The following is a 27411-nucleotide window of genomic DNA, read 5'->3' on the forward strand; positions in this document are numbered from 1 at the left end:
GGACGAAAGAGACAAACAACAGGTCAGGTAAGAAAAATACTGCCTCTTCTTTAATGTTCAAAGACATCAGTAAACAAACAGAACCGTACAGACAGAGGCTGAACCCCCCACCTCCCCCAACAGCACGTTCCAAACCACCACAGGGACCAGCTGAGCACTCAGGACAAGGAGCAGCAAAATCTGGGATTGGAAGGGTGGCCAAGGGAAATCTCTGCTGGGTGAGGGCAGGAACAGAGCACTTGCAGGAAGCAGCTTCCCTCACCCAGCAGCAGGGCAACATCTGCTGGGTACAGCCCAGGACTGTTTCCTCTCAGAGCAAACAGCCCAGATCTCTTGCTGACACACAGCAGGGCCATGTGTGAACTTGGGGAACACAGCTGGAAGCTACATTAGAGGTGCAGGACACACTAAGTACTGACCTGGGCAGCCAAACCTCTGTTCCACAGGGATCTAAGCCTCCCAAGGAATAAACACAACAGGGAGGTTGTGTCCAGCTCAGCAAAGTGCTGCAGAACTCGTTTGTGAATGCAGATCTGGGTGTGGGGGGAAGGAATAACCTTATGCTCTGCACACATCCTTCCATCCCATTCCACTGAGCTGCTCCAAGGACATCCCTACCCCACAACAGGTGTTACCCAGTAATTCCTGGAGCTGTGGAGCATCAGCTGCTTAGCAGGGACACCAGGAGCAGCTCTCAGTGCAGGCTGCAGAGGACAGCAGGGTGGTACCTGAGGGCAGGTCAGGGACAGCAGGGTGGATCCTAAGTGCTGCAGAGAGGCAGAGATCGTAGGCACAGCTGCTCCAGCTCCCAGCTGGCTGGCAGGAGCCTGCATGGGAACCATGGAGGTGGCTCAGGCTCTGGGCAGTCCCACAGCTGCCAGCCAGGACTCAGCAGGGCTCCGTGCCCACAGCGGTGACAGCCGGAACCGAGACGTGGTGACAAGTGAGGAGCACACGTCACCTCTGTGCCTCTCCAGGTGGCAGGAGCCTGCAGTGGGGCTGCTCTGCTGCCACCACACGCAGTCTAAGATGGAGAGAGGGCTGAAGTGGCTCCTGCAGGGCCCAGTTTTGTGCTCCAAGCATCCATGTCCAAGGCGGGAGGCCCCGCAGCCCAGAGCCCTCAGATCTCCACGTCGCTCTCCTTGTCATTGTCGTGGTCACCATCATAGAACTCATTGGGAGCTTCAGGCCTGGGGGAAGAGAAATCCCTATCAGGAAAGGGGACAGAGACCTGGAACCCCTGGGGCCTGAGGGAGTGTCCTAGCAGGAGACCACAGAAGCTCCTTGAGTGAAAACAAGAAGACTCAAAAGTGACTTCCCCACTCATGGGCTTTAAGGTCCCTGCCAACCCCGAATTCTGGGATTCTCTTGTAGGGAGATAGAATATAAGTAAAAAAAGGTAGTACAGAGAGTAATCTTACCCCCTAAAGAGTTGCAGCTGGGTTAATAATTAAAGATTAGGAGCAGGCCTGATTTTAATAAGCCACACCTGTAGCCAATAAGAAGAGTGTTATAAAAGAGTGGGTTGGTTGGTTGGTTGGTTGAGGGAAACTGGAGTCAGTTGGCTGCTGCAAGAAGGATCAGTGCCTAGAGGGGCTACCTATGAGAAACATCAAGGAAGTATGAAACTCTAGCAATGTGGAACCCTTGCAATATAACAGAACTCTTGCAATGTAATAACAACATTTTGTGACTTGTTCTAGGAGTCAGATGGATTCCTCTGTACCCCTCCCAGGGGCAGAAAGGGAGGCCCATTGCTCAGAAGAGGCTCTGGTACCTGTTGTAGTTTTCCTCAGAGCCTCTCTCCTCAGGATCAGGCTCATCTGTGCGGTCGTAGCTGAGCAGGTCCGAGGGCACGTCGTGGATCTGCACGCTGGGAGCGTGGTTCAGCATCTTCAGGTTCTCAAATATGGTCTGCCTGATCTGATCCAGGTACTGCAGGGACACAACACACAGGGATCACCACAGGGCCACATGTCACAGCTCTGTCACCTGCCTGCATCACCTCTGTGCTGGCCAATAACAACACATTTGTGCAAAAAGTCATTTATCACAGCAGAGTGAATTCAATTATTGCCACCCAAGCAGGAAGCTCTGACACAACCCATTTGTTGTTTCTCTTTTTTTTTTTTTTTTTTTGCCCTGGGCTCTAGCTGGTTTCACAGGACGGAGCATCAACCACAGGGTTTTGGAAATCCCAAGGTGATATTGCAGCATGGCTGCAAGCACTCACCTGCCTGGAGTTCTGATTCTCAATCCTTGTGCTGACATCAGGGTGAAGGGTGAAGTCTGGAGCGAAGTACTCAAAGTACTCTGGGATGGAAGAGGCACAGTTAGAGCACAGAGAGCCAGAAGCTGAGCAGAGAGCAGAGCTCAGCCCCCCACCTGCCTGGGGGAGAGCAGAACTTAAAAAGCACAGTGATATTTAACCCTGAGTGCAAGGGATTACACAGAACATCAGGAAATGGTGCAAACTGAATCACCCTGGACACATGTGGCTGTGTCTGCCCAGCAAAGTGGGTGGTGGGAGATCACAGAATGGTTTGGGTTGGAAGGGACCTTAAGTCTCATCTCATTCCAACCCCCTCCCACTAGAGCAAACCCCATCCAACCTGGCCTTGGACACTTCCAGGCATGGTTAAGGCCATCTCCAAGGTCAGGAAGTGCTGACACTTTGGCCCTGGTCAATGCAGAATAGAACATCCCAAGAATTCCAGCTGAGCTCATGAGGAGAGACGGCAACTCCAACTTACCACTGTAGGGGAGCTCATCACTAATTGGTTCATCCACGAGCAAGGAGGTTTCATAAGTCCTGAAAAGATGGGAAAAGAGTAGCTCAGTTCATTGAAAGGGACATGGGAAATGCAGAGATAAATCCCACAGAAGCGCCCTGAGGGGCAGAGAGCAGAGGGGACTCACCAGCAGCGAGCCACGTTCCGGACTGTGTAACCTCCTCCTCCCAGCACCAGCAAGGGGATGTTGAAGCTCTTCACGTACTCCACACACTCCCTACAAACCCCAAACAGGAAAATGCCAGAGCTGGAAACTGCAGCACAGGTTCTTGTGTCAGAAATGTCCCCCTGAACTCCCAACAGCACCATGGCTGCTGTGATACACCTGTGATTCCACCCAGGAACCCCCAGCACAGGGGATTGGGTTGGGAAGGACATTAAGGCCCATCTCATTCACCCCTCCATGGCAGGGACACCTCCCACTGTCCCAGGTGCTCCCAGCCCTGCCCAGCCTGGCCTTGGGCACTGCCAGGGATCCAGGGGCAGCCCCAGCTGCTCTGGGCACCCTGTGCCAGGGCCTGCCCTCCCTCACAGGGAACAATTCCTCATTCCCAATATCCCATCCATCCCTGCCCCTGGCAGTGGGAGCCATTCCCTGTGTCCTGTCCTTCCATTCCTTATCTCAAGTCCCTCTCCAGCTCTCCTGGAGCCCCTTTAGGCCCTGGACGGGACTCTGAGCTCTCCCTGGAGCCTTCTCCTCTCCAGGTGAGCACCCCCAGCTCTTCCAGGCTGCTTCCAGTCCTCAGGACCATCTCCATGGCCTCCTCCTCCTTCACCACCCCACTGATCACCTCCTACAAAGCCTCATTCTCAGAACACCTCTAGTCACACAAATGTTAAAAAAAGCCCCAAAAACTACTGGCAGGTCAAAGCCAAAGCTCCAACCTCACAGCAGAGACTCCTCAGAGCCCTTCAGGTGGTTTTTCTGAGCCCAGCCCTGCTGTACTTACCCATGGCCTCTTATACTGAGGTTAAAACATCCCAGCCGGTCACAACCCAGAGAATCAGCACCACACTGGGGAACAGAGAAACAAGAAAACCAGAAAACCAATTTGGCATTGCTCTCCAGACCCACACCAGGGGAGAGAAGATAACACAGCCCTCTGAAGGCATGGATGTGTGCATAGAGGTTTGCTTCCTTACCTGCAAGACTATGCAGGTAGGCTGATAGTAATCTACCACCTGGTTAATGACTGGCTGGAAGAGGTGCTTGTAACCTTTGAGAGAGAGGTGGATTTGTCATGGCTCTGGAGCAGGAGGAGCAGGAAAGCCCTGGGGCCAAGGGGAAAGGGGAGGGAACACCTACTTTGGTCGTCGATGCCATCTCGGAGGGGCACATTGAGACAATAGTACCGGCCACTCTCTGCACCAACCTCATACATGTCACCTGCAAAACAGGACAGGCACAACTGCCCTGAGGCTTCAGAGCTGTGCAAAGCCAGGTCTCAGCTGGGCTGAGTCTTTCCATCTGATCAGAACCCCCTTCTTACAACCAACAACATCTCTATTCCTCTCTAATCACTTTCTCCCATCATTTCCTTCCGCAGCCCGAATTTTGTGATTTCTTCTTTTCTACTCCAACAGAGCTTCCAAGGGATTCTAAAGCAGGTTCCCACTAGAAATTCAAAACTTACCTGTGCCAGGAAAGAAATAATTGCCATATTTGTGAAATGACACTGTCATGACACGATCTGTCAGGTAGAAAGCTTCCTGCACCCCATCCCCGTGATGGATATCGATGTCGATGTACAGCACCCGGGGGTGATACCTGTGGGACACATCAAAGCTGGGATTCCAAACATCTGTACACAAACATCTTCCTCTGATGTGCTTGAAAATTGGTATTTAAAACATTTTCTTCTGAGTTGGTTGGAAATGGATATTAGAACAAAAAGGTTTTAAATAGGGTCAGAAATGTCTTGGAAAATAACTTGTTTAAGCAGCTGGGTGTTCACGAGTTGCAGATTCTTGTTTCCAATGTGCTCATAGTTAATCTTTAAGAGCTCCAGTGATTTTAATCATATCAGGAAATGAAAGGCAAGCTGGCATGGAGGAGGTGGGAAATGGAGCACTTTGCCCCAGCTGGTGAGCACCAAAAATTCCAGGCTGGGCTAAATTTACTGGGGAAGCAGAGAGAGAAGCAAACTCAAAATGCAGTCACCTCTGCAGAAATGGTTCCTGGAAACAGGCAACAGAAAAACAGGGACATAAATAACATCCCATAAGGGGTAACTGGGCAGTACTTGAGGCCTCTGGTAGATGGGATTAGGGAATGGGAGTGCAGGGACTGCCAGGGAAATTCTGGCGTTCCAAACAGAGCAGGGAAGGGGGAGCAAGGAATCCCAGTACATCCCATAAATCTGACTGAGAGCAAATAAACTTGCCAGCAGTCATGTAACTATTGTTTGATCAACTCCAAATCCTTTCTAATTCCATGACAGCTTGTCTGAGGTTCAGCGACAAGGAGGGCACTTTGAAGTACCAAAAACAAAATTTAAAATAAATCAGATAAATTCAAGAAACTAAAGGTATTTCTGTAACCTTTCCTCTCATTCTGAATTTATTTTTTATTTCCTAAAGTGAAAAATAACCTGACTCTTTTCAATGGGGAACAAATGTCCTTTGATCATCCATGTGCAGCCCAAATCCTGTTCTTAAGGTGCCCAACACAGATTTGAATAATTTTTGTCTGCAGTGAACCAAAATTTGCATTTACTTACAAAAGGCTCACTGTGGCAAAAAGGGTGAGACTCAGGAGCCCTGAAATGGGATTGAAGAACTCTTCTGTATCTCTCAAGCTCCCTGAGGGATAACAAACCATCTGATTCCAACAAAACTGGAGTCAGATGTTCCAGTGCTCAAACCCTTTCGTGTATCTTACAGGTAAGGCCATGACAAAAATGAAGTTTTTGGGTTTCCTGGATTCCAGAAAGGCAAATGGGCAGTGAAAGAGAGAAAAGGGAGAGGGAAAGCACAAAGCAGCCAGCAGAGCTCAGCCCTGGGCCCTGTCCTTACTTGAGCAGCTCCAGGATGCCGATGACGATGTCGTTGACGTAACAGAAACCCGAAGCCTGGAAGAGAGAGAAACCCCAAGAGTTTTAGGATGAGATCAACAGAGCCCAGGCCCCAAAGATAAGAGGAATCCACAAATCTCATTACCTCAAACTTTTTGGCATGATGGAGACCCCCTGCCCAGTTTATGGCAATGTCACAAATCTAAGAGAGGAAAGAGAAGTGAGTTTAAAGGGACAATCTGGTGACAACAGCCCTGTACCCTCCTTCCCAGTGCCACCTGCCCATGCCAGGGGTCCACAGCACCCTCCTGGCTTTTCCTCCTCCTCCAAAGCTCCAGCTGGGTTCCACAGGATCAGCACTCAGCCCCTACCTTGTTGTTCAGCTGTGTTGCTCCCTGCAGGGAGGCCCCAGTGTAACGAGAGCAGAATTCAAAGAGGCCTGGAAACACTGGGCTGAAAAAGAAAGCACATTCCAACTCAGCATCTTCATTCCTCCCCTTTTCTGCAGAGAAAAATGAATCAAACTGGCCAGGGCTAACACCTGAATGAGAATAAAGTTCAGTTCTGTGTGGAGGAGTTAATTTGGGATCAGGATCACTCTGACCCTGCCTGTAACTCACTGAGCCCCAGCAGGAGAGTGAGCTGCCTGCAAACACAGTGGGGAACACAGGGAATTTGAGAATGATTCCAAAGCCTCCAAACCAGCCTTGAGAAGGATTCACTGTTCCCAAAACCTGTCAGTCTCCTGCCCACAGCTGGGACATGATTAGACACTGCCTCAGGAAATGGAGGGACTGTCACAGGTCTGAATCTCAGAATGATTTGGGTTGGAAGAGAATTTAAGTTCGTCCTGTTCTACCGCCTGCCATGGCAGGGACACCTTCCACTGTCCCAAGCCTCATTCAGCCTGGCTTTGGACACTTGGGAGGGATCGAGGGACAGTCCCAGCTGCTCTGGGCACCCTGTGCCAGGGCCTGCCCACCCTGCCAAGGAACAATTCCTAACTCCCAATATCCCATCCAGCCCTGCCCCTGGCAGTGGGAGCCATTCCCTGTGTCCTGTCCCCCTCCAGCTCTCTTGTCAGCCCCTTCAGGTACTGTAAGGCCACAGTGAGGTCACCCTTTCCCTTCTCCAGGCTGAACAATTCCAGCTCTCCCAGCAGAGCTGCTCCATCCCTCTGCTCATCCTGGTGCCTCCTCTGCATTTGCTCCACCAGGCTGATGTTCTCTGTTCCCCAGAGCTGGATGCAGCACTGAAACTCTTACCAAAGACAGCTGCCACATTCCAGAAGAACTGGAAGCTCTTCCAGAACAAGCAGAGTCTGCAACCCAGCAAACCCAAATCTAGAGCCAGAAAGGAGCACTGCAACACTCCCAGTGAAGGGAAAGGAATCCAGGAGGCTCCACACCCTTATCCACACATGTCTTAGGCTGGAAATCAGGGTGTGTATTCTATCCCCATCTGTCAGGGCTGGGGCAGTTCTCTGCTGTTCTTAGGGCAGTTTTTTCTTTCTCTCTCCCACAGCCAACCCTCCCTCCAGGAGATCTCTGCTGTCCATGGCCACTGAGTGTCCCTTCCTCATCAGACACCTGGCTGTTCAAAGCCAGACAGGGCAGGAGGGACACATCCTCGTGCTGCCCAAGGCAGGGCAGGAATAGCACACTGCAGCAGGGCCCTGGCAGGGCACTCACCAGTCATCACCCACGTTGAAGGCGTTGAGGCTCTTGGTGAAGCCCTGCATGTTGTTGGGGCTCACCCTCTGCAGGAAGTCGATGTAATCCTCGGAGTGGAAGCGGCACATGTCGTGCTGGGAGGCCTGGTAGGGCTTGAACACCTTCCAGAGACAAAAACAGCAGTTATTTCCTATCCAAACTCTGCTTCCTTGGGCTGGAAGGAAGCTCAAGCTAATTGACAAGTGGCCTGCACAAGGTACCTAAAAAATGTGTTCGTTTAAATTCAGCAGCCGCTCCATGGAACCTGCTCTCCTCTCATTTTCCCTTTCAAAAACCCAAATTTTGCCTCTCCTAACTGCAGCTCTTGCCATAAAATTTATTCCTACCCCATGGCACATTCTCCTGCTTGGGCAGCAAAATAAACCACAGCTTTTCCTTCCCTGGGGGATCCTTCCTTCCTCACTCACGAGTTTGATCTAGGGGTGGTTTTGATCCCTCTGTAAGATTTACTGACAGGCTCCAAATTATTTGGGGAAAGCTCCCAGTCAGATGGAAGAGGTCCATAAGTTTTGTTTCCTTTGGAAAGGAAAATGGGGGGAATGGTCAGGGAGGTGGATGGACTCAAATCCAGGATTTTGTGACAACACAGGTTTGGCACTTGGGGCACATCCCTCGGCAGAGGGAAAGTTAAAAATTAACCCCACTGGGAGAGGGAACTCAGTTGATAAGAGATCTTTTCTGTGATTCCTCTCATTTAAATTTCTCTTATTTAAAGCAACCACTTCATAGAAAAAGTGGAACATGGACACAACAGAAGATGCACAAGCTGGTGTCCAAAGGAAAATTCCTCAGGACAACTGCAGCATGTTCCTGTTTTCTGTGCTGAGCAGGAAACCTGGGCATTTTCAGAGCCACCATAAACCAAAACAAGCCCATCTCCTCCTCTCCTGCTGTTTTCCATGTGGAATTTGGTGTTTCTCAGAGGCTGCTGTGTCTGACAACTCAAACAGTCCCAGCTGCTCCAAACCCCTGGTTTCATTTCTCCTGACTTTGCCAATCCCTGACTGTTTGGAGATGAAGATTTTCAGCTTCCTAGTGGCAGCTTGTGGAAAAAATAACCCCAAAAAAAGAATTTCAAGAGTAAAAATGTACAGGCAGCCCACTGCCTCCTTCAGGCAGGGATTTGCCATTTACAAGTGTTGGGTCAGAACAGGTTTTTGGTTGTTCCTGCAAGGAAAAGCCCAACTCTGGGCAAGTTACTTGTGGAAACAAAAAAATATACTCTGGGGAAGTTTCTTTTGGAAGTTACTTGAGGAAATAAAAAAAACCCACCAAAAACCTCTGGGGAAGTTACTTGTGGAAATAACAATTAAAAAAAAAAAACCTCTAGGGAAGTTTCTTCTGGAAATAAATAAAACCAAAAAACAAACTCTGGGGAAGTTACTTGTAGAAATCCACACAGTGACAGTAAAAACCTGGAAAAGAAATTTTGCCAAGAGTCCCCACAGTTCCCTCAGGTGCTGCATTTCCACACAGTCCCTGCACTGGATGGGGTTTTATTTGGGAATTTTATTAATTAAGGAAACTTTTCTCATATCTAAACACCTAAAATTATTTTCATAACTCGTATCTCTACAGTTACCTGACCTCAGCAGCTCCTTGGAATCCTCTACAGCTGCACCAACAGCACAGGACTGAGCTCTAAGAAGATCATTGAGCACTGTCACCTACCCTCGTGGTCCCCAAAGCTCTACAGCCATCACTGAACCTGTCACCCACCTGTAGGATCCCCAAAGCTCTACAGCCAGCAGTGAGCACTGTCACCCATCCTTGTGGTCCCCAAAGCTCCAAAACCATCACCAGTCACTGTCATCCACCCATAGAGTCCCGAAAGCTCTACAGCCAGCACTGAACCTGTCCCCCACCCATGGGACCCCCAAAGCAGCCCTGGGGGCTCAGACTGAGCCTGGCTGACCCCTCCAGGATGCCCTGCTGTTCCCCCCACACCCGGCCGGGCCCACGCGTGGCTTACGATCATTTTCTTGTAGAGGCCGTAGTGCAGCACCAGGCTGTGCGTGAGCGCCAGGCGGTGCGGCTTCATGGGGTGCCCCGCGCCTGGAACGGAACCGCGCGGGGATTAACGGGACCGCCGGCGGGGACACAACGGCCGCTGCCGCCGCCCGCCGCGCTCCGCTGCAGGTCCGGGCTGAGGGGTAGGGGGAACCGGGACAGGGAGCGGGGAGCGGGGACAGGGAGGGCAGGGCCAGGGCCGCGCCCCCGCCTCCAGCCGGCCCTGCCCGGCCCCAGCCCCACAGCAGCGCCTCCGCCGCCCCGCCCCGGTGCTGCCCCGGTCCCGCTCGCACCGTAGTGGAAGTTGCCCACGTCCGGGTCGTAGAAATAGGCCACGGTCTTCGCCATGGCGGACAGGCCGCGCCGCGCGCCGCGCTCCCGCTTACGTCATCAACCCGCGACACTCGCCCGGGGACCGGGACGGGGCTGGGGGCGGGGCCACGGTAAACACACATCCAGAAAGGGGCGTGGCTTGGTGTGGGGGCGTGGTCATTGTGCGATCCCAGTGTCACGCCCAACAGATCCCAGTTACTCCCAGTGTCACCCCCAGCAGATCCCAGTTACTCCCCTTGTCACCCCCAGCAGATCCCAGTTACTCCCCTTGTCACCCCTGGCTGCTCCCAGTTACTCCCAGTGTCACCCCCAGCAGATCCCAGTTACTCCCGGTGTCACCCCTGGCTACTCCCAGTTACTCCCAGTGTCACCTCCAGCACATCCCAGTTACTCCCAGTGTCACCCCCAGCACATCCCTGTTGCCCCCAGCTTCTCCCAGTTACACCCAGCAGCCCAGTTACTGCCAGCTTACCCCAGTTACCCCAAGCTGCTCCCAGTTGCCTCCAGCTGCCCCCAGTTACCCCCAGCTGCTCCCAGTTACCCTCAGCAGATGATCCCAGTTACCCCTAGCAGATACCAGTTACCCCCCCAACAGATGATCCCAGTTACCTGCAGCTGCTCCCAGTTACTCCCAGCAGGTCCGAGTTGCCCAGTGGTTTCCCTTCTGCGGGCCTGCAGCTGCCTCCCAGTCATTCCCAGTTACCTGCAGCTGCTCCCAGTTACTCCCAGCAGGTCCCAGTTGCCCAGTGGTTTCCCTTCTGCGGGCCTGCAGCTGCCTCCCAGTCATTCCCAGTTATTCCCAGCTGCCTGCTGGTTCTCTCCCATAATTCTCCACCTGCTCCCTCAGGTGCCACATTGCTCCTCCTTTCTCCTCACCTGCTCCCAGTCACTCCCAGCAGCTCCAGTCACTCCCAGTGAGCCCAGTTGGCCACTGGATTCTCTTCTCCAGGCCCTCAGCTCCCCCCAGTTCCTCCCAGTCACTCCCAGCTCCCCTGTCACCCCCACAGGGCACAGAGGATGAGCAGTGGGGTTCCCATGGGACACCCACACCCTGATGGGGCTCATTCCATCCCAGTCCCTGAGGGATGGGGACCTGCCACTGCCAGCTGTCACCGCCAGCTGTCACCAGGTGCCACCCTGAGGGGTGCAGGCTCTCCAGAGCTTTGGGGAGAACCCTCTGGAGGCACTGCCAGGCACGGGGAGAACAAAAGCTGGGTGGGAAATCCCTGGGGGTGAGGAGGCAGCGGGATGGGGAAAGCTGGAGCTGACAGGAGATGGAAGCAGGAGCATGGTGTGGGAATGGCAGCATGAACCTGCTCCTGGTCCAAAAGCTTGGAAAACCAAGCCAAAATCAAGGCTTTTTGAAATTGTGGGGTTATTATAGGATATTTCTGACTGTCTCTGTACCCCCCTGTGGGGACAGTGCCTCCTCCACACCACTCCTTGTGTGGGTTTCCTTTTAGGATCCCAGCTCCAGCTGGAGCAAGGATCATAGGATGATTTAAGGGATAGGATTGGAAAGGACTTTAAAGATCATTTCATTCCAATCCCTGCCAGGGGCAGGGACACTTCCAGAGGAGAGCCAGGACCCTCTCACTGTGACCCCACAGGGCACAGCTGGGGCTGGGGACACTCAGAGAGGACACCTGGCACCAAGCCCAGCACCCAATGAGGGAAATTTTGGGAAATTCAGGACTCCTGGGCCCCTGACCAATATGATTAAGCAGAAGCTGTTTATTGTTTACATTATGCAGTTATTTATACATTCTAACTCTCTGCACACATTTCTTATTGGTGCCTTTGTCTGGTCCACGTGTTCTGAGAGCATCTCTCAGAATATGGGGCTGGTCACAGTCCAGCTGCTTTGCTGCTGTTATTTACTTCTTGTGGTCTTGGAATTTGGTTTCTCAGCTTCTTCTTCCTCGTTTAGCACAGTTTATATCTTAGAAATTATTCCAGAGGGCCCTGAGCAAACTCTGATAAGAGCAGTTACAAGGGGCATGGCTGGTGCTCTCTGAGGCCTGAGCTGTTCAGGGAATCTCTGGGGTTTGAATGTGCTGAGCAGCACGGCTGTGCTGGGAGCCCCTGGAGCTGTGACGGTGCTCCCTCATGACGCCTGTCCTGTCCTGTCCTGTCCTGGTGCTCCCTCATGACGAGTGTCCTGTCCCTGCTCCACCAGCTGCTGCCACCAGATAACGCCAGCCTGGGGACACGGAGCCACCCAGGACATGGAGCCGCCTGGGACACGGAGCCACCCGGGACACGTCCGAGTGCCAGCCTGGGGACGGGGAAGGAGAGCAGAGACACGGCCCTGCTTGAGGAGAGCAGAGACAGAGCCCTGCTGAGGAGAGGAGAGCAGAGGAGAGACACAGGCCTGCTTGGGGAGAGCACAGACACATCCCTGCTCGGGGAGAGGAGAAGAGAGCAGAGACACTGCTCTGCTTGAGGAGAGGAGAGATATTCTTGCTTGAGGAGTGCAGACACAGGCCTGCTTGGGGAGAGGAGAGATACTGCCCTGGCTGAGGAGAGGAGACACATCCCTGCTTGAGGAGAGGAGAGACATTCCTGCTTGAGGAGAGCAGAGACACGGCCTTGCTTGGGGAGAGACACAGCCCTGCTTGAGGAGAGGAGAGCAGAGACATCCCTGCTTCAGGAGAGCAGAGACGCAGCTCTGCTTGAGGAGAGGAGAGACATCCTTGCTTGAGGAGAGCAGACATAGTCCTGCTTGAGGAGAGGAGAGACACATCCTTCCTTCAGGAGAGGAGAAACACGGCCCTGCTTGAGGAGAGACAGATCCCTGCTTGAGCACAGACACATCCCTGTTTCCAGCTGGGATCTCTCTGCTGCCTGAGCTGTCCTTCTGGAAGCCGGGTGCTGCTCCAGGCGTCTTCACGGGTGTTGGACAGAGCAGGGAAGTGTCACAGAGGGATATTTTTAGATGCTCTTTGTGCTCAGAGAGCAAAAGCAGGCTGTGGTTTAACGGCCATTAGCTGCTGGGCATGTTTGGAAAGCTGGAGCCAGGCTGAGGATCTGGGGACACGTTTGACACCATGGGATGAAGCAGCTTCGCAGATGTGAGGACAAGTTTTGGGCTGAGCATCGAAGGGAAGACCCCAAGAGGAGCCTGGATCTGGGCACTCCAGGCTGTTTACCTGCCACGTGGACAAGCAGTGGTGGCTGATCCCCCAAAAGGACGTGGTCCCATTGTTTGTGGGGCGACATTTGCTCCAGTGGCTGTGGAAGAGGAGCAGGAAAAGGGCGGACAAGAGGTAATGTGGGATTTCACTGGGACCAGAGCCAGCCAAGGGACAGGGTGACAGGGGACAGCACTGTCCCACCAGCCTCTCCTTGAGCCCTCTGTCCCCTCCCTCCCAAGCCTTCAAAGGCTGAAATTTCAGTGTTTCAGGCAATGCCTGGAAAGGGAGTGAAGCCTCCAAGGACCTGCAGGATTCAGGGCGTCCTGGGAAGGAAGGGCAGGGCATAGTTTGGGTTGGAAGGGACTTTAAATCTCATTCCAACCCCCTCCCACTAGAGCAAACCCCATCCAACCTGGCCTTGGACACTTCCAGGCATGGCTAAGGCCATCTGCAAGGTCAGGAAGTGCTGACACTTTGGCCCTGGTCAATGCAGAATAGAACATCCCAAGAATTCCAGCTGAGCTCATGAGGAGAGACGGCAAATCCAACTTACCACTGTAAGGGAGCTCATCACTAATTGGTTCATCCACGAGCAAGGAGGTTTCATAAGTCCTGAAAAGATGGGAAAAGAGGAGCTCAGTTCATTGAAAGGGACATGGGAAATGCAGAGATAAATCCCACAGAAGTGCCCCTCACCAGGCAAAGGGGACTCTCTGGACCAGCACTGTCCTGGGCTGTGTAATCTCCTCCTCGTCCTCCTCCAGCTGGTGGTGCTGGATGAGGTGGGTAGGCACAAAGAAGGCAGCTGCCTACCCCAGAGCTCCAGCTGGATTGTCCTGTGCCACTGCCTGGGCTGGTGGGGTCACACAGGACGGGAGAGGAGTTGGGATGGAGTCAGGAGCAACAGAGGAAGCCCAGACTGTGGATGTGCCATGAGCAGGCAGCCCACAGCCATGGCTGCACCTCCCCAGCTTGGTGTGGGGCTGTCCCCGTGTGGGTTCTGTCCCCACAAAGCCTCCTTGGAAGGGAGAGCTTGTGTGGGTCCATGCCTCAAATGTTGGCTGCTTTGGGGCACAGAGGTGCCAGGGTGCTGTTTCTGGCTCACCTGTGAGGTGCTCTGTGGGACCATTAAAATGCTAACGGGGTCCCATGGTGGGACCAGGGCTGAGGCCCTGGAGGGACTCTGAAGCTGAGGTGGTGGAAGCAGAATGGAGAGCAGGCAATCCCTGGTTGGGAAAATCAGGAAGAGAAACAATCAGCTGGGGTAATCCAGCTGCAGAGCCAGGAGGGAGCAGCCTGACAGCCCCAGAACCCCTTCCTCATCCTGGCTCACCCCACAAAGGCCAGGATTTTTCCTCAGGCAGGGCCAGGCTGCTGTGCCACACTTGTGGAAATGCCACCACACACCAGAGGCTGTGTGAAAATGGGAATGTCCCCTCAAATGGGGAATTCTGATCAGCCTGGCATGGCTGGGGTCAGGAAAGGGGGTGGGATGCTGGAAGGGGGCAGGGTGCAGCAATGCTCTGGGTGGGTGGGAACGCCCAGGAGGAGAAAGAAAGAGAGATTTATTGTGCAGGGCAGTGTGCGTGGGCACGGGGAGAACAGGAGTACACTGGCCATGACTGTGTCCCCTCAGGGCCCTGCAGAAACCCAGAGCTGCCAGCTCGCCCTGTGCTCAGAAACAGGGGCAAGGAGAAACTGCCTCTGAGCTTTGCTTTGTGGGCTCTTCCTCAGATGATGCAGCACCTTGTTGGTTTATGGTTTGGGGAGCTCTCCTCTCCTCTCCTCTCCTGTGGCTCAGCAATCCGTGGCAGGAGGAGAAGTCTTGTTCTTGCACAGATGTTCCATTCCTGTCTCCCTGTCAGGACAGTGGGCAGGTGGGTGTCACCTGTGGTGTGGTGACATCCTGAAGTCACACTGATGGAGGAGGCTCCCGAGAGCCAACTTGGTCACCTGTGCAGAGGGACAGGAGCCCTCAGCGAGGCAGAGCTGAGAGCCTGGAGGAGCCACAGGCTGTGTGACAGACTGGAGTGGGATAATTCCCATTAGGGATTCCCATGGGATAACTGCCATGGAGGACTGTGTGCATGGGTTGGAACTCGGTTCAGTGGAGATGGGCTGGGAGGGGTTTCAAGGGCTGGAGAACTGGCAGGTGGCTGAAGGATGGAGAGGAGCAGGTCAGATTCCCAGTAGCAAAGGAGTGGTGGGTGAAGCCTCCCAGAGTGAGGATAATGAGGTGGAGATGGAGAAGGAGGTCATGGGACCACCACAGCGTGAGATTTCCAATGGCTTAGCCCCTCCCTTTTTAGGAAGGAGGGAGGGAGACACAGGAGTCTCGCGGGGCTCTTTTCCCACCCTCTCCTCGGTCTGGGATCCCCGTGTGGGGGTTTGCACCCCTCTTCCCCCCAAACACGCTGCTGTGTGATCAGCCCTGCTCTCACTGAGCCCCACTTCCACCCTTCTCCCTCCCATCGCCAGGGCTCGGTGCCCTAAAATCCAAGGCAAGGAAGGTGCCAGGGGAGCTCGGGGCTGGCACGCGTGCGGGTGAGCTTGTTCACCCCGGGGCGGGCGGCAGCGATTCCCTGGCAGCCTCCCCGAGCAGCGCTCCTGCGTGTCCTGCTGCAGCCTCCCTCCGGCATCTCCCCGAGCTCCTCTCCGCACCTTCCTCCGCCGAAACAGCTCCGGAGAGGTTTTTTTTCCGGGATCGGGACAGGCGGGTGCTCTTGTGGCAGAGCGCGGCAGAGAGCGGCGGGCAGAGGCAGCTGGCTCCTTCGCGGGGAAGGCAGGCACGGAGCGGGGCCCGGGGGCCGGAGGATGCTCGCCGCGGTGCCCAGCCGCGGGGATGCGGGGTTGCTAGGAGGCAGGTGAAGGTGAAGGTGAAGGTGAAGAGGAGAGCGCTGCGGAGGACCGCAGGCCCAGGTAGCGCCGCAGCGGGGCCGGGGACAGGCGGGGGGGACATTGTCCGTGCGGGGAGCGGAGCCGGGAGCGCCCGGGGGAGCCGGGGCGGAGGGAGCCGACTCGGTGCTGCGGGAGGACGATGCGGGAGCGGTCGGCGGCTCGGCCCTCCGCCAGCCCGGCTGCCGCGGCTCCCTGCCCGCCGGTGCCGGTGCCGGTGCCGGTGCAGGGCCTCGGCCGTGAGTACCGGGGGCTGCGGGGGAGCGGCGCGGCGCAGCGCGGGAGGATGCTCAGCCATCCTCCGGCAAGGGCGAGCCGGGGATGCCGCCCGCCGCAGAGCCCCGGGCAGGCCGGGGCACCGGTGCCCTTGGGAAGCCGCCTGCAAGGGACGGGGGAGCGCCGCAGCCCGGGGCCGGCGGGGCCTGCGGGGACGCTGCCGCCGCCGCTGCCCTTGGGATGCCTCTTGGCGGGGCCGTGAGGGGCAGCAGTGTCCTTGGGAGACCGCGAGGAGCCACCTCCGGCCGGTCCCTTTCTGCCCTGTCCTCCGCACCGCGCCGGACCCTGCGGGGCTCGGGCTGAGCCCCCGGCTGGAGCTGCCCCCGGCTGGAGTTGCCCCGGCTGTGAGCTGCCCTCGGGCTGGAGCTGCCCCCGGGCTGGGAGCTGTCCCTGGCCCCGCAGGAGGAACGGGAGGATGGCACAAGATGGGCGGCTCTGACCTGCCTTCCCCCTCCTCCTAGATCCGCATGTCAGACCATCACGACCCCCACTATGGGGAGTCAGAACCCCAGCACGGCATCACTGTGGTCTTCCTCCTTGTCCTTGTCTTCTTCATCATGGGGCTAGTGGGGTTCCTGATCTGCCATGTCCTGAAGAAGAAGGGTTACCGGTGCCGCACCTTCCGGGATGAGCTTGACCCAGATGACAAAGATGAGGTGGAGGAGCTCGACGATGGTGAGTGCTGGGCAATGGGGGTCGCTGGGGGCTCAGCCTTGTGCCTGCTGTGGGCTGGTGCTCCCCATGCACCCTTCTGGGCTGTGGGATGGGGCTGCGAGGGTTACCTGTCACATGTGACTGGGCTGGGATGAAGGGCTGGGGCGGTGAGACCAGTGTGGTGTTCCCTGGGGATCGGGAGTGTGAGGGACAGGGATCCCTCAGATCCACGAGCTGACAACGGCTGGAGGTGACAGCGAGGTGGTAGCCAGTGCCTGGCCCTTCCCAAAGGAGCATTATCACCAGAAGGTAATTCTGATGAACATCCAGGACTTGCTGAATCCCCAGAATCTCAATCATAACCCCTGTTCCCTCAAGGAAAACCTCTCCCAGCTGGAGCACAAGTGCCTCTGTCCCTCTGGCATTAGCATGTCTGGCAGGGAGCCAGCTGGTGTTTGTTATTGGCCATGTCTTCTTGTGGTCCCTGCTGTGTTCTTGCAGACCACAGAAGTAGGGCTGCTGCTGGAAGGGGAAGGGACCTGTAGGGAATTTTTTCCATGGCTTCAGGGCACTGCAAGTCGCTCCGGGCTGGCTGGATTGGGAAGTCAGTGCTGCATCGAGCGTGGGTGCCCGGCCCAAGCTCTGTCATCCGGTGCTTTCCTGAGTGTCTGCTGAAGGGGGAACACACATTCCTCTGCTGCTTCCCAGGCTGGGAACAGCCACATGGTGCCACAGAACTCCTCCAGCTCCGCGTGCTGTGGCAGTGCTGGGGAGGATCAGCACCTCCTGCTGCCGCTGCCTGCGCTCAGGAGGGAAATGCAGCTCCTTGGGCTCGTCCTCAGTGCAGCCAGAGCCTCAGGTGTCCATGGATGTGCTCCTCTGGCTTTAATGTCTTGGCTGTACATGACATGGAGACAGCCTCTGAACCTTCCAGGATGGGCTTTGCCCTCTGGACACACCACAGCCCAGGGAAACCTCTCCATGGGATGATGGAGAACTTCTGAGATCATGGTGGCAGCTCCAGAGCCTTTGAGGCAGCTGCCTGCCAGACCACAGCTCCAACCTGCTTAAAGGAACATCTCACACTGCTGACCAGGCTGGAGGTCCGTCCATCCATCCATCCCCCTTCCATCCATCCATCCATCCATCCATCCATCCATCCATCCATCCATCCACCCACCCACCCACCCATCCGTGCCTCCTGCCTCCAGCAGTGGCTGGAAGCAGGTTGAGCTGAAAGCTGTGGGTGAACTCCACAGCAGAGCAGGCACCAGCCAAGATTCCCCAGAACAGTCTTTAAGCTTTCAATAGAGTGCAGCTCTGGGGCTCTCTCAGTCACTGTGTGTTACCCATTGCTGTGTTTAGTGGATCCCAGTGGGTTTATTTTCTGTGGACGTGTCCTGTCTACCCTTGGAGCCTTGAGAACTTTCAGCATCCTGCAGCCAAGGGCTCCAGGGCTGGACAAGGACCCTCCTCTTCCAACTTTTTAGAACCTCTCATTTCTCCAGATGCTCTGAAGGAGCAACACACCCCCTTTCCCTGCACAAGCAGCTGCTGGCTCAGCCGTTTCTTTTCCAGGATGAGAGATCTGGTGTTCCCCAGTGCCTTCCCAGTGTGACAGGGGACTCGAGGCTTCTCCAACAACTCTGCTGATGCAGCTGCTCCTGGGAAGGGATGAGTGAGCAGAGCCCTGGAATCCCAGCCCTCAGTGCCACGTTGTCTCTTTTCAGATGAGGCTGACAAGAACGATGACACCGTGGAGAAGATTGTGAGATGCATCATCCAAAATGAAGGTGAGCATTTCCTTGGGCCAGCCTGGAGCCGTGCTGATCACTTTGGCTCGTTTTTCCCTCTCTCTTCAGCATTCCCATTTTTTCCCCTCTCTCTTCAGCAAACGTGGAGGCCCTCAAGGAGATGCTGGGGGAAAATGAACCTGACGTGCCAGTGCCAGTGCCCAGGTGAGGGAAGATCACAGCAGCTTGTGAGTGAGGGACAAGCAGCCCCTTTCCAGCTGCCACAAAACATCTTCCCAATGGGGAGTCCTGCTCTCCTGAGGGTTTTGAGGAGTGCTTCACCCCACTCTCAAGTGGAACAGTTCTTCCTCATTCCTGTCCCCCCCCAGAGCTGCTGCTCCACTGGGGCTGCACCAGGGCTGGGACGTCTCCCCGAGGTGACACAGCCTGTCATCTTCTGTTGCAGCCTTGGTCACCACAGCAGCAGCCAGGACGGGGGCCCGCCCCATCACCACACGGTGCACCTGGGCTCCACACACGCCCCCTGCATCCACTGCAGCAGGAGGAAGAGGCACCCCCTGCAGCGCCAGGGCCGCTCCAAGGAGGGCAAAAGCAGGATGCACCCTGGAGAGACCACCGTCTTCTCAGTGGGCAGGTACCCAAACGAGCTTTGGTACATTTCCCTGCTGGAATGAGCACCACAGGCTCTCCTCAGTCCTGTTCCTTCCCCTTGTCCCCAAGATTCGCTCTTGCTGTTGCACACGGAGATGCCCCAGCAGCAGCTCTGCAGCTGGAGCTCCTGAGCAGCCAAGTGTTTGCTGCACCTGGAAATGCCTGTGGTCTGTGGCAGGCTGTGATGCACCGGTGGCTTCCCTCCTTCCCCGGGAAGGTGACTCAAGCTGGGTTTTCCTGCTGAGTCAGTGCTGGGCACAGCCCCAGCTCCGTGTCCTTCCAGAGCCCGCTGTCCCAGCTCTCTGCAAGCAGGGCCTTGCTACCCAAGTGGGGGCTTCAGGGACCTCATTGAGGGGGACAGAGGGGACAGCATGTCCCAGGTGCAAGCCACCACCTGCTCAGGATGAAAGAGTGGCTGTGCTGCTCCAGGTTGCTGCCTCCAATCGTGTCTGTAATTAGATGACACAGCAGCAATGTAAGAATAGGGGAGTGTTCCTGATACTTCCCACAAATGCTTTCCATCCCCACCTGGTTTCACCTCAAGGGACTTCCTGTGGTCTCACTGTGTCGTCACTAACCTGCAGAACAGTCTGTAGGCTCGCCCAGGCTGCCCCATTCCCCAGCAGAAAGGGTTTGGAAAGTTCCTGGGCTTGGCTCCCTCTGGCTGTGGTGGCTGGGGCAGGGTGACAAGCAGCTGCTGGTCCCTGGATGGCCACCGTGGTGAGACACAGAGCTCTGCCATGCTCAGATTGTGCTCAAGGTCCTCATTCAGGGCTGAGACTTGATGGAACTTCATGTTGTGGTCCAGAGAGAAAGTCCTTTCGTGGGAATGCTGAGCCAAAGTGGGCACGGAATTGTGGAATGGTTTGGGTTGGAAAGGACCTCAAAGTTCATCCAGTGCCACCCGTGCCATGGCAGGAACACCTCCCACTGTCCCAGACTGCTCCAGCCTGGCCTTGGGCACTGCCAGGGATCCAGGGGCAGCCACAGCTGCTCTGGGCACCCTATGCCAGGGCCTGCCCACCCTGCCAGGGAAACAACTAATTCCCAATATCCCATCCATCCCTGGCTCTGGGAAGCCATTCCCTGTGTCCTGTCATGTGGATTTTCCCACCACCCCGGGCAGGAGCCTCAGCAGGGAGGTGAGCTGGGGCTTTGTGGGCAGCTGGAGAAGTAGGGAGGGCTGCTGGACTGCCCAGGCCCAGCTCAGCTCGGATCACATCTCATGGGCACTGCCAGCTCCCGGCTCTCCATGCCCGTGGCTGTCCTTGGAGGTGGTGCCCGGCAGGCCGGGGCTCTGCACAGCTCCTGCTCACCACTAATTCATTCCCTGGCTGGTGCCCAGCTCCATCCCCTCCTCCATGTCCTCTGTCCGTGCTCTTCCAGCCTGCTCTCAGCACTCAGAGTGCTGGACAAGATGCTCGCCTTTCCCAAAGGCACCTTCCCTCAATTCCTGATTTTCCTCTTTAACCCTGTGAGTGTCATACCCCACACCAGCCTTCTCCACAGGGCAGTCATCCCATTTCTCCAAGGCTTTACTTTCAATCTTGAATCTCTTTTGTACAAACTCCAGCTGCTAAGGGACCTATGTGCCATGAGCTACAATCCCACCCCCAAATTCTGCTTCTTATTCCCTTCCAGATCCTCCAGGATGGCCCTTCCTGTGTCTTATTTATGACAAATATCTTGAAGTACTTTGACCCAGCACTAAAGAACCCACAGGGCTTCTTTAACCCACCCCTAGAGTTAAAGACACCCTCAGGTCTTGGTATTGTTCTTGCCTTGGATGCAGTGGTTGATGGTCCAGCCTGATCCCACATGGAATGGGTCCTGGTAGGCACAGGCTCATCCCTGAGGAGTGGAAAGCTCTGGAGGTCCACCAAGATCATCAGGGCTGGAGTATGAGGCATCTGAGGAGGCTTTTTTGGCCTGGAACATTAGAAAGGGATGATCTAATTGTCCTCTAACACTTCCCAAAGGGTGGGTGGAATTTAAATGAAGATGGAACAAGACTCTCCTCAGAGATCTGCACTGGGAAGGGCAAGAGGCAACGGCCATGAGTTACAACAGGAGGAATCCAGAAAAGATGCCAGGAAAAACTGTTCTGCCATGAGCATGGTGCAGCCCTTGACAGGGCCCTGAGGAGTGGAGGAATCTCTGACCCTGAAGATTTCCAAAACCTGACTGGACAGGGCTCTGGGCAAAGTGCTTGAGGGTAGGAGGGGACCCAGATATGAGCCAGGGTCTGGACTGGAGACCTCCTGAGGGCTTTTTGCACCTAAATTGTTCTAAACTTGTGTGGCACTCAGGGTTATGTCTGGTATAGGATGATTTACCACTTAGCTCAGCGCTTTTCCTCAGCCAGGTGTAATCAGTGGCAGAGCTTGTCCATACAAATTCTGTGTCTGACCCTCTGTCCTCAGCCCCACCAGCCAGAGTGCGTCACATCCCACTGAATCCCAGGGATGCTGATGAGGCAGCAGGCAGGGCTCCTCTGCTCTCCCTCACCAGCCAGAGGTTGGCTACATTACCTCCTCTGCCCTCTCTGGTCCAAACCCTTCCTGCTCTCTGACTCCACTCATGACTCTTCCAGGCTGACATTGCTCAATGGCATTACCAAGAAGTGATCCTGTCACTTGTGTCTCCTTCCTGTTCCTCTTCAGGGCCAGAACATTCTTTCGTCTCCCCAAATCGCAGTGCTGGTGTCTTATCTCTGAATATCTGGACAGACCTGAAAGGTCACATTTGCTGCTACTTGGCCTGGGAACCTTGTCTGGAGCTGGAACATTTCTCTTCTCCACCCTCCCAATCCTTTCTGGCCCTGCTGAGGGGTTGGTGTGTCCACAGGCTGGGCTCCAGCCTGGAAGTACTCTCCTTCATCTCTGCCAACTCTCCTGGCATCAGTTCTTATCTTTTGGACCTCTCTGCTTTTTCCTTTGGAACAGCAGCGCTGCCATGTGCTTGACCTGTGTGTCTTGCTGTTCTTTCCACACCAGCAGTGTGAACTTTCTGAAATTGTGCTTTGCCCTGACACTGCCTCACAGCTGAACCTCAGCAGAACCTGGTCTGTTGTTTTCCATGTGTGATCCAAGCACAGTGAGAGCAGCTGTGGGTGAGCCATGGGCTGCACGAGCTCTCAGTGCTGCTATTGGAGTGCTCTGCTTGGTGGACACCAGCTCACCATGGAGGAGATTTCCCCTCTGCTGGTCCAGTGCTGGGGAGGAGGAGTCACAATCAGCACAATCACAGTTCAGACTTTCAGGCTTTGCTGACACCTTGCCCCTCCCAGGCTGAGGGAACTGGGACAGGAAAAAGTTCCAAGGAGACTTTAGAGCCCCTTCCAGTGCCTAGAGGGGTTCCAAGAGAGCTGGAGAGGGACTTGAGGCAAGGACACAGAGTGACAGGACACAGGCACAGGCACAGGAATGGCTCCCTGCTGCCAGTGGGCAAGGTTAGAAGGGATATTGAGAAGGAATTGGTGGGCAGGCCCTGGCACAGGGTGCCCAGAGCAGCTGTGGCTGTCCCTGGATCCCTGAAAGTGTCCAAGGCCGGGTTGGATGGGGCTTGGAGCAGCCAGATTGAGGGAAAATTGTCCTAACCCATGGTGGGGAAAGGGACTGGATGATCTTTTAGGACCTCCTTCTAAGTCAAGCCATTCCATGAGTCTATGATCCCTAACCCCTCTCTTCTCCCCACACGCAATGTTACATCACCTCTGATTATGAGCCCACCCTTTGAGGGTGTCAGACCCATTTCTGCAGCTTTTCTTCTGCCCACCCAGAGCTCTGAGCTGTTACCTGCTCATGGTGGAACCTTGGTGAACACTCAGGTACCATCTGCCCCTCCAGGGGATGGTGCAAAATGTGCTCTGGCAGATTTTAGCCAAACAGCTCCTCCAGCCTATGATCCCTGTACCCAAATCAGTGCCAAACCCCTGTCCTGCCCTCACTGAGAGCACGCTGCCATCCAGAGCATTTCCAAGAGCTGTGATCCATCTTGCTGCTGGGAGGACAAGCTCTACCCCAGCCAAGACCTGAATTGCACTTCACACCCTTCCCTTTCTGTTTGTTTTGCTCAAAATGAAGGGGAAAATCAATTTGTATAGGTGTGAATGGGTCAGACAGGTTGGAGATCACAGCAAAGTGAGGAGATCTGGGGTTTGGAGGTACAGAAAAACTGGGAATCCAGTGGTGGGACGGCATGGAAAAAACTGCTTGTAGGAGTGTTGGGGGGTAGGATGGTCAGGACGGATGGAGACGAGAGATCTCTGCTGCCAGGTCAGGAACTTGGGGTTTATTGCAAAGGGTCTGGGTGCAGGGCCCTGCTGGGAGCTGCCAAACACAGCTCAGAGCAGGCTGAGAGAAGAGAGGGGCAGAGAGGGTGAGAGAGTAAGAGAGTAAAAGGGGCAAGAGAGTAAAAGGGTAAGAGAGCAAGGTTCCTGTTCCAATACAGTAAATCTTCTTCTGTGTTGAATATTCTGATTCTCACTAACCAATCTAGTACAAGATACAAATCCTATAGCATTTACATACAGCCTATAAGAATCATTACATTACCATACTGTGTTACATTTTAAACTCTAAAAACTCCTCTTTGGGTCCCTTCTGCCAAGCTGGAGGGTCTGCTCTGACCCTTGGGCCTGTCTGCAAGCAGAGGGTGTTGTTCCATCAAAAGGGGATTACCTTCAGCTGGCTACACCATTGTTTTCCAGTTGTTCAGTAACTAAGGGATCTCAAAGCTTGCTTTCATTTCAATCTCGCTTATAGTTTCTATATTCTCAAAATCTTTTGCCAGACAATCATATTGATAAGGGACTTTCCTGTTTCATCTCCCCCAACACCTGCTGTGTCCTGTCCCCGTTGCAGGTTCCGTGTCACACACATCGGGAAGAAGCCGTGCCTGCCGGAGCAGCCGGACGGGGCCCTGCCCGTGGCCAGCCGCCCACCGAGCACGGAGGAGCTGGAGCGCAGCAGCGAGCTGCTCAACGGGACTGTGCCCACGGCCGGCCTGCAGAACGGAGCCATCCACACGGGCACACAGAGTGCCAGGAGTACCGAGCAGAGCCTGTCCGCCAGCCCGGCCGCCAACACACCCGCCAGCGCCGGCACCCGTGACAGCCGGAGGGCGGGCACCGCGGGGTCTGGCCCGCTTGGGTCCGGCATGGTTGGATCCGGCACGGTTGGGTCTGGCCCAGTTGGGTCCAGCACGGTTGGGTCTGGCACGGTTGGGCCCAGCCCCATTGGGTCCAACCCGGTTGGGTCCGGCCGGGCTGGGTCCTTGCCAGGTGCTGGATCCGCTCCCGGGAGCTCCAGCCGGCAGCGCAGGCTGCTGAGCCTGCCCATGCTGGGAGCGTCGAGTCCCAACATCCCGGGAGAGCTGGCGAGGGAAGGAGCCGGCATGTGCCTGGAGGAGATGGGACTGGCGTCGGCAGATGAAGTGTCGGATATTCACGGGAGCCTGAGTCTGCAGGAGCAGGCCGAGGAGCTGGCGAGAGACGAGAGCAGCAGGAAACAGTCCGGAGGGGAGGATGGGAAGCAGCAGGTATGTTCCTCCTCCTCCTGGTCCCCATGTGGTCCCCTGAGCTGGAGGGAGATTGCTTTTTCCCACCTATTTTCTGGTGTGTGAGGCAGTGGAGTGACTGTGACAGGTCTCACCCTGCTTCAGGGGCAGTGGGAGGTGCTGCAGACCTGCTGCCCCGTTCCCTTGGCAAGGGACTCCTCCTTTGGGGACATCCATTGGGATTTTGACCTGGGGCGGTGGAAGGTGCTGCAGACCTGCTGCCCCATTCCCCTTGGCAAGAGACTCCTTCTCCTTTGGGAGTATCCATTGGGATTTTGACCTGGCAAAGCTCCATTACTGCACGTGGTGTCCCCAGAGCTGTAGCCTCAATGGGGTCCAGTGTGGCCCCACAGGAACAGGCAGGGGCAGATTTCTCCAGGAGCCTTCCTTACCTCCAAGGCCAGGAAATGGCAAAGCCAAGTGGTCATGTCTTGGCTGTTTCCCCCTTCTCAGAGAGGAGGAAAGCCCACCCTGCCTGCAGCTCCCAGTACCTGGTACCTCCCAGTGTCCCACCCATCCACCTTGCTGGAGGGGTTAGAAAGCTCCAGGGGATTTTCTCCCTGCAGTTGCCTCTGTACAGGTACCAGTGAGCAAATGAGGCTGCTGGTGGTGCTTCAGACACCCAGAATTTTGCCTACACACTCATTTGTGGTTCTGCAGCTGGGAAAAGGTGATTTTCATGGAAAGGGGCTGGGAAACACCCCTGTGTAGTGTCAGCAGCACCAAGAGCTGGGCCTTAATTTGCCTCACAAAACCAGCCCGATGTGGCAAAGCCCTTGGGAGAAGAAGGAAGCCAAATGCCTGAGTAAAATTCTTGGCATGCTTCAAAGCCATGGAGATCCCCTGGGGCTGGCTGGGCACATGCCAGCAGCCCTTGGCAGGGGGTGGGATGGGGCAGGACTGGGTCAGCACGGGAGAGGCCTGGGGAAGGTGCCTGGCTGGATGCTGGATAAGGACAAAGCAGGATCCCACTGTTTCCACCTTGGCTGGAAGGTTTGAGCTGCCCTTCATGGAGAAGGGCAAGGCAGGATAGAGCTGATGGGCTGCAGCCCTTCCCCAGAGAGCTGGGGAGGTGGTGACAGGTCCTCCTGTGTCCCACTGAGCCTTGGGAATCCCTCTGATCCCCAGGAAAGCAGTTAGGTGCAGGGCAAGCCCAGTGCCAGGCTCCTGTCCTGGATGCTGCCCGTGATGCTGGGGTGCTCCAGGACATGGGGTCCCAGGAGAACGGTGACAGGACCTTCCTGGGATGTTTGTCACCAAGCCTTGGGCCATCCCTCATGCCCTCAGTCACAGTCAGAGCCAGCACCAGGGTTGGTGGCTGCTGCTGTCACGTCCTGCAGGTGGTGGGGAAGGGCAGAGGTGGTGCCTGGGCTGTGCTTTCTCCTGGAGGCTCGGTGGGGCTCTGCCCCTCGGGTCACTGCTGTGACCATGGGAGAGCCCCAGCTCCATGGGAGCGCTGACCCCTCTTCTCCATCCCACAGGAGCCCAGCGCGGCGGAGCAGGACCGTGTGTGAGGTGAGTGCCTGTCCTCTGCCCCTGGGACAATATCTGGGGGGTGGGAGGGCACTGTCACTGTCCCACCATGGCGGGTCTCAGCTTGCTGCTGGAGATGGAGAGAGGCTGAACCCTTTCTCCAGGGGTCGGGACGTGCCCAGCCACAGGCAGCGACCCCAGGCAGTGCCATTTGTGTGGTGGGGAGGTGCCAGGGCTGCGGGCACCAGCCCCATCGTGCCTCTCTCCCTCCTGCAGCTGCTCTCCGCTCCCGGCTGGAGCGTGCACGGGAGGCGCGCAGCCCCCGGGCCCCTCGGGGCTGGGGCTCTGCCGTGGGGCAGCCGCGGGGCAGCCGTGCCCGGCCCCGGGTGGGCAGCTACGCGCTTGGCATGGCCGGAGCGACGCGCCCGCCACACCGACAACAACCGCGCTCGGCGGCGCCAGCCTTCATCCCATCGGCAATAGGTACCCGAGTCCCACCCACCGCACCCTCCCCGGACACCCCCGAGGGACCCTCGGGCCTGGCAGGGGCAGGACGGCGCCCGCTGCCCCCGCGGCCCCCAGCTCGGGGGAAGGATCACAGGGGCAGGGATGGAGGCAGCGGCTTGAGCCCCCCCCGGGGCGGTGGAGAGCACCCCCCGCCCGCCGGGCACGTTCAGCACAGAGCACAGCCCCCCCGGGCACCCCTGCCACGCAGAGCGGGCACTGGCACACACCCGGCACCGGCAGGGCCTGGGAGATGCTGGCGGAGACTGGAGCTGCCGGCCCCATCCCGGCACTGGCCCGGGGGGTGGGATGGCCCCGGGCCAGGCCAGCGGGCAGCCCCGGGCCGCGCCAGCTTCGGTGTGTAACGCCTGTACATAGACGAGCTACAACCATTAAATCTGCTGAACCCCTCGGCAGGGCCAGTGGGATTTATTGATTTATTGGGGACAGCCCCCACGCCCGCTCCTGCCCGTGGGGGCTGGTAGGGAAGAGAGATGAGCCCCCCAGGAACCAGGGCTGGGAGTGCACGGGTGATGCCAGGCAGGAAGGGTGGAGGCAAAAGGGGGAGATGAGATGGGGCCTGGCTATGGCACTGGGCACCCCAAAAAGGGGTTCTGGGTGCTGTA

At 56.1% G+C, this 27411-nt stretch overlaps 2 protein-coding genes across 6 annotated transcripts; one reads left to right on the forward strand and one right to left on the reverse strand.

Annotated features, from left to right (window-relative positions):
- Window positions 1–23: 23 nt before the first annotated feature.
- Window positions 24–9992, reverse strand: HDAC3 (histone deacetylase 3). The gene is made up of 15 exons (XM_074551930.1): window positions 9843–9992; window positions 9512–9594; window positions 7498–7640; window positions 6178–6259; window positions 5952–6008; window positions 5808–5863; window positions 4427–4560; window positions 4099–4179; window positions 3936–4009; window positions 3743–3807; window positions 2920–3009; window positions 2754–2812; window positions 2234–2313; window positions 1778–1935; window positions 24–1190 (listed from the first exon to the last, which is right to left on the reverse strand). The coding sequence occupies exons 1-15, from the start codon at window positions 9895–9897 to the stop codon at window positions 1121–1123; spliced, it is 1287 nt and encodes a 428-aa protein (XP_074408031.1). The 5' UTR covers window positions 9898–9992; the 3' UTR covers window positions 24–1120.
- On the forward strand, window positions 9565–27379 carry RELL2 (RELT like 2). Of its 5 annotated transcripts, none has more exons than XM_074551935.1 (8): window positions 9565–9678; window positions 16652–16865; window positions 18575–18637; window positions 18736–18802; window positions 19044–19232; window positions 24115–24790; window positions 26290–26323; window positions 26558–27379. In XM_074551935.1, exons 2-7 carry the CDS (start codon window positions 16658–16660, stop codon window positions 26320–26322), a joined length of 1236 nt encoding a protein of 411 aa, XP_074408036.1. In that variant the 5' UTR covers window positions 9565–9678; window positions 16652–16657; the 3' UTR covers window position 26323; window positions 26558–27379. The 5 variants fall into 5 exon arrangements, with proteins under 5 accessions (XP_074408036.1, XP_074408034.1, XP_074408035.1 ...); XM_074551933.1 differs by lacking the exon at window positions 9565–9678 and adding an exon at window positions 12570–13151; XM_074551934.1 differs by lacking the exon at window positions 9565–9678 and adding an exon at window positions 15317–15520.
- Window positions 27380–27411: the final 32 nt, after the last annotated feature.

This window comes from Zonotrichia albicollis, chromosome 15 (genome assembly GCF_047830755.1).
Source record: "Zonotrichia albicollis isolate bZonAlb1 chromosome 15, bZonAlb1.hap1, whole genome shotgun sequence".
NCBI classification, from domain to species: Eukaryota; Metazoa; Chordata; class Aves; order Passeriformes; family Passerellidae; genus Zonotrichia; species Zonotrichia albicollis.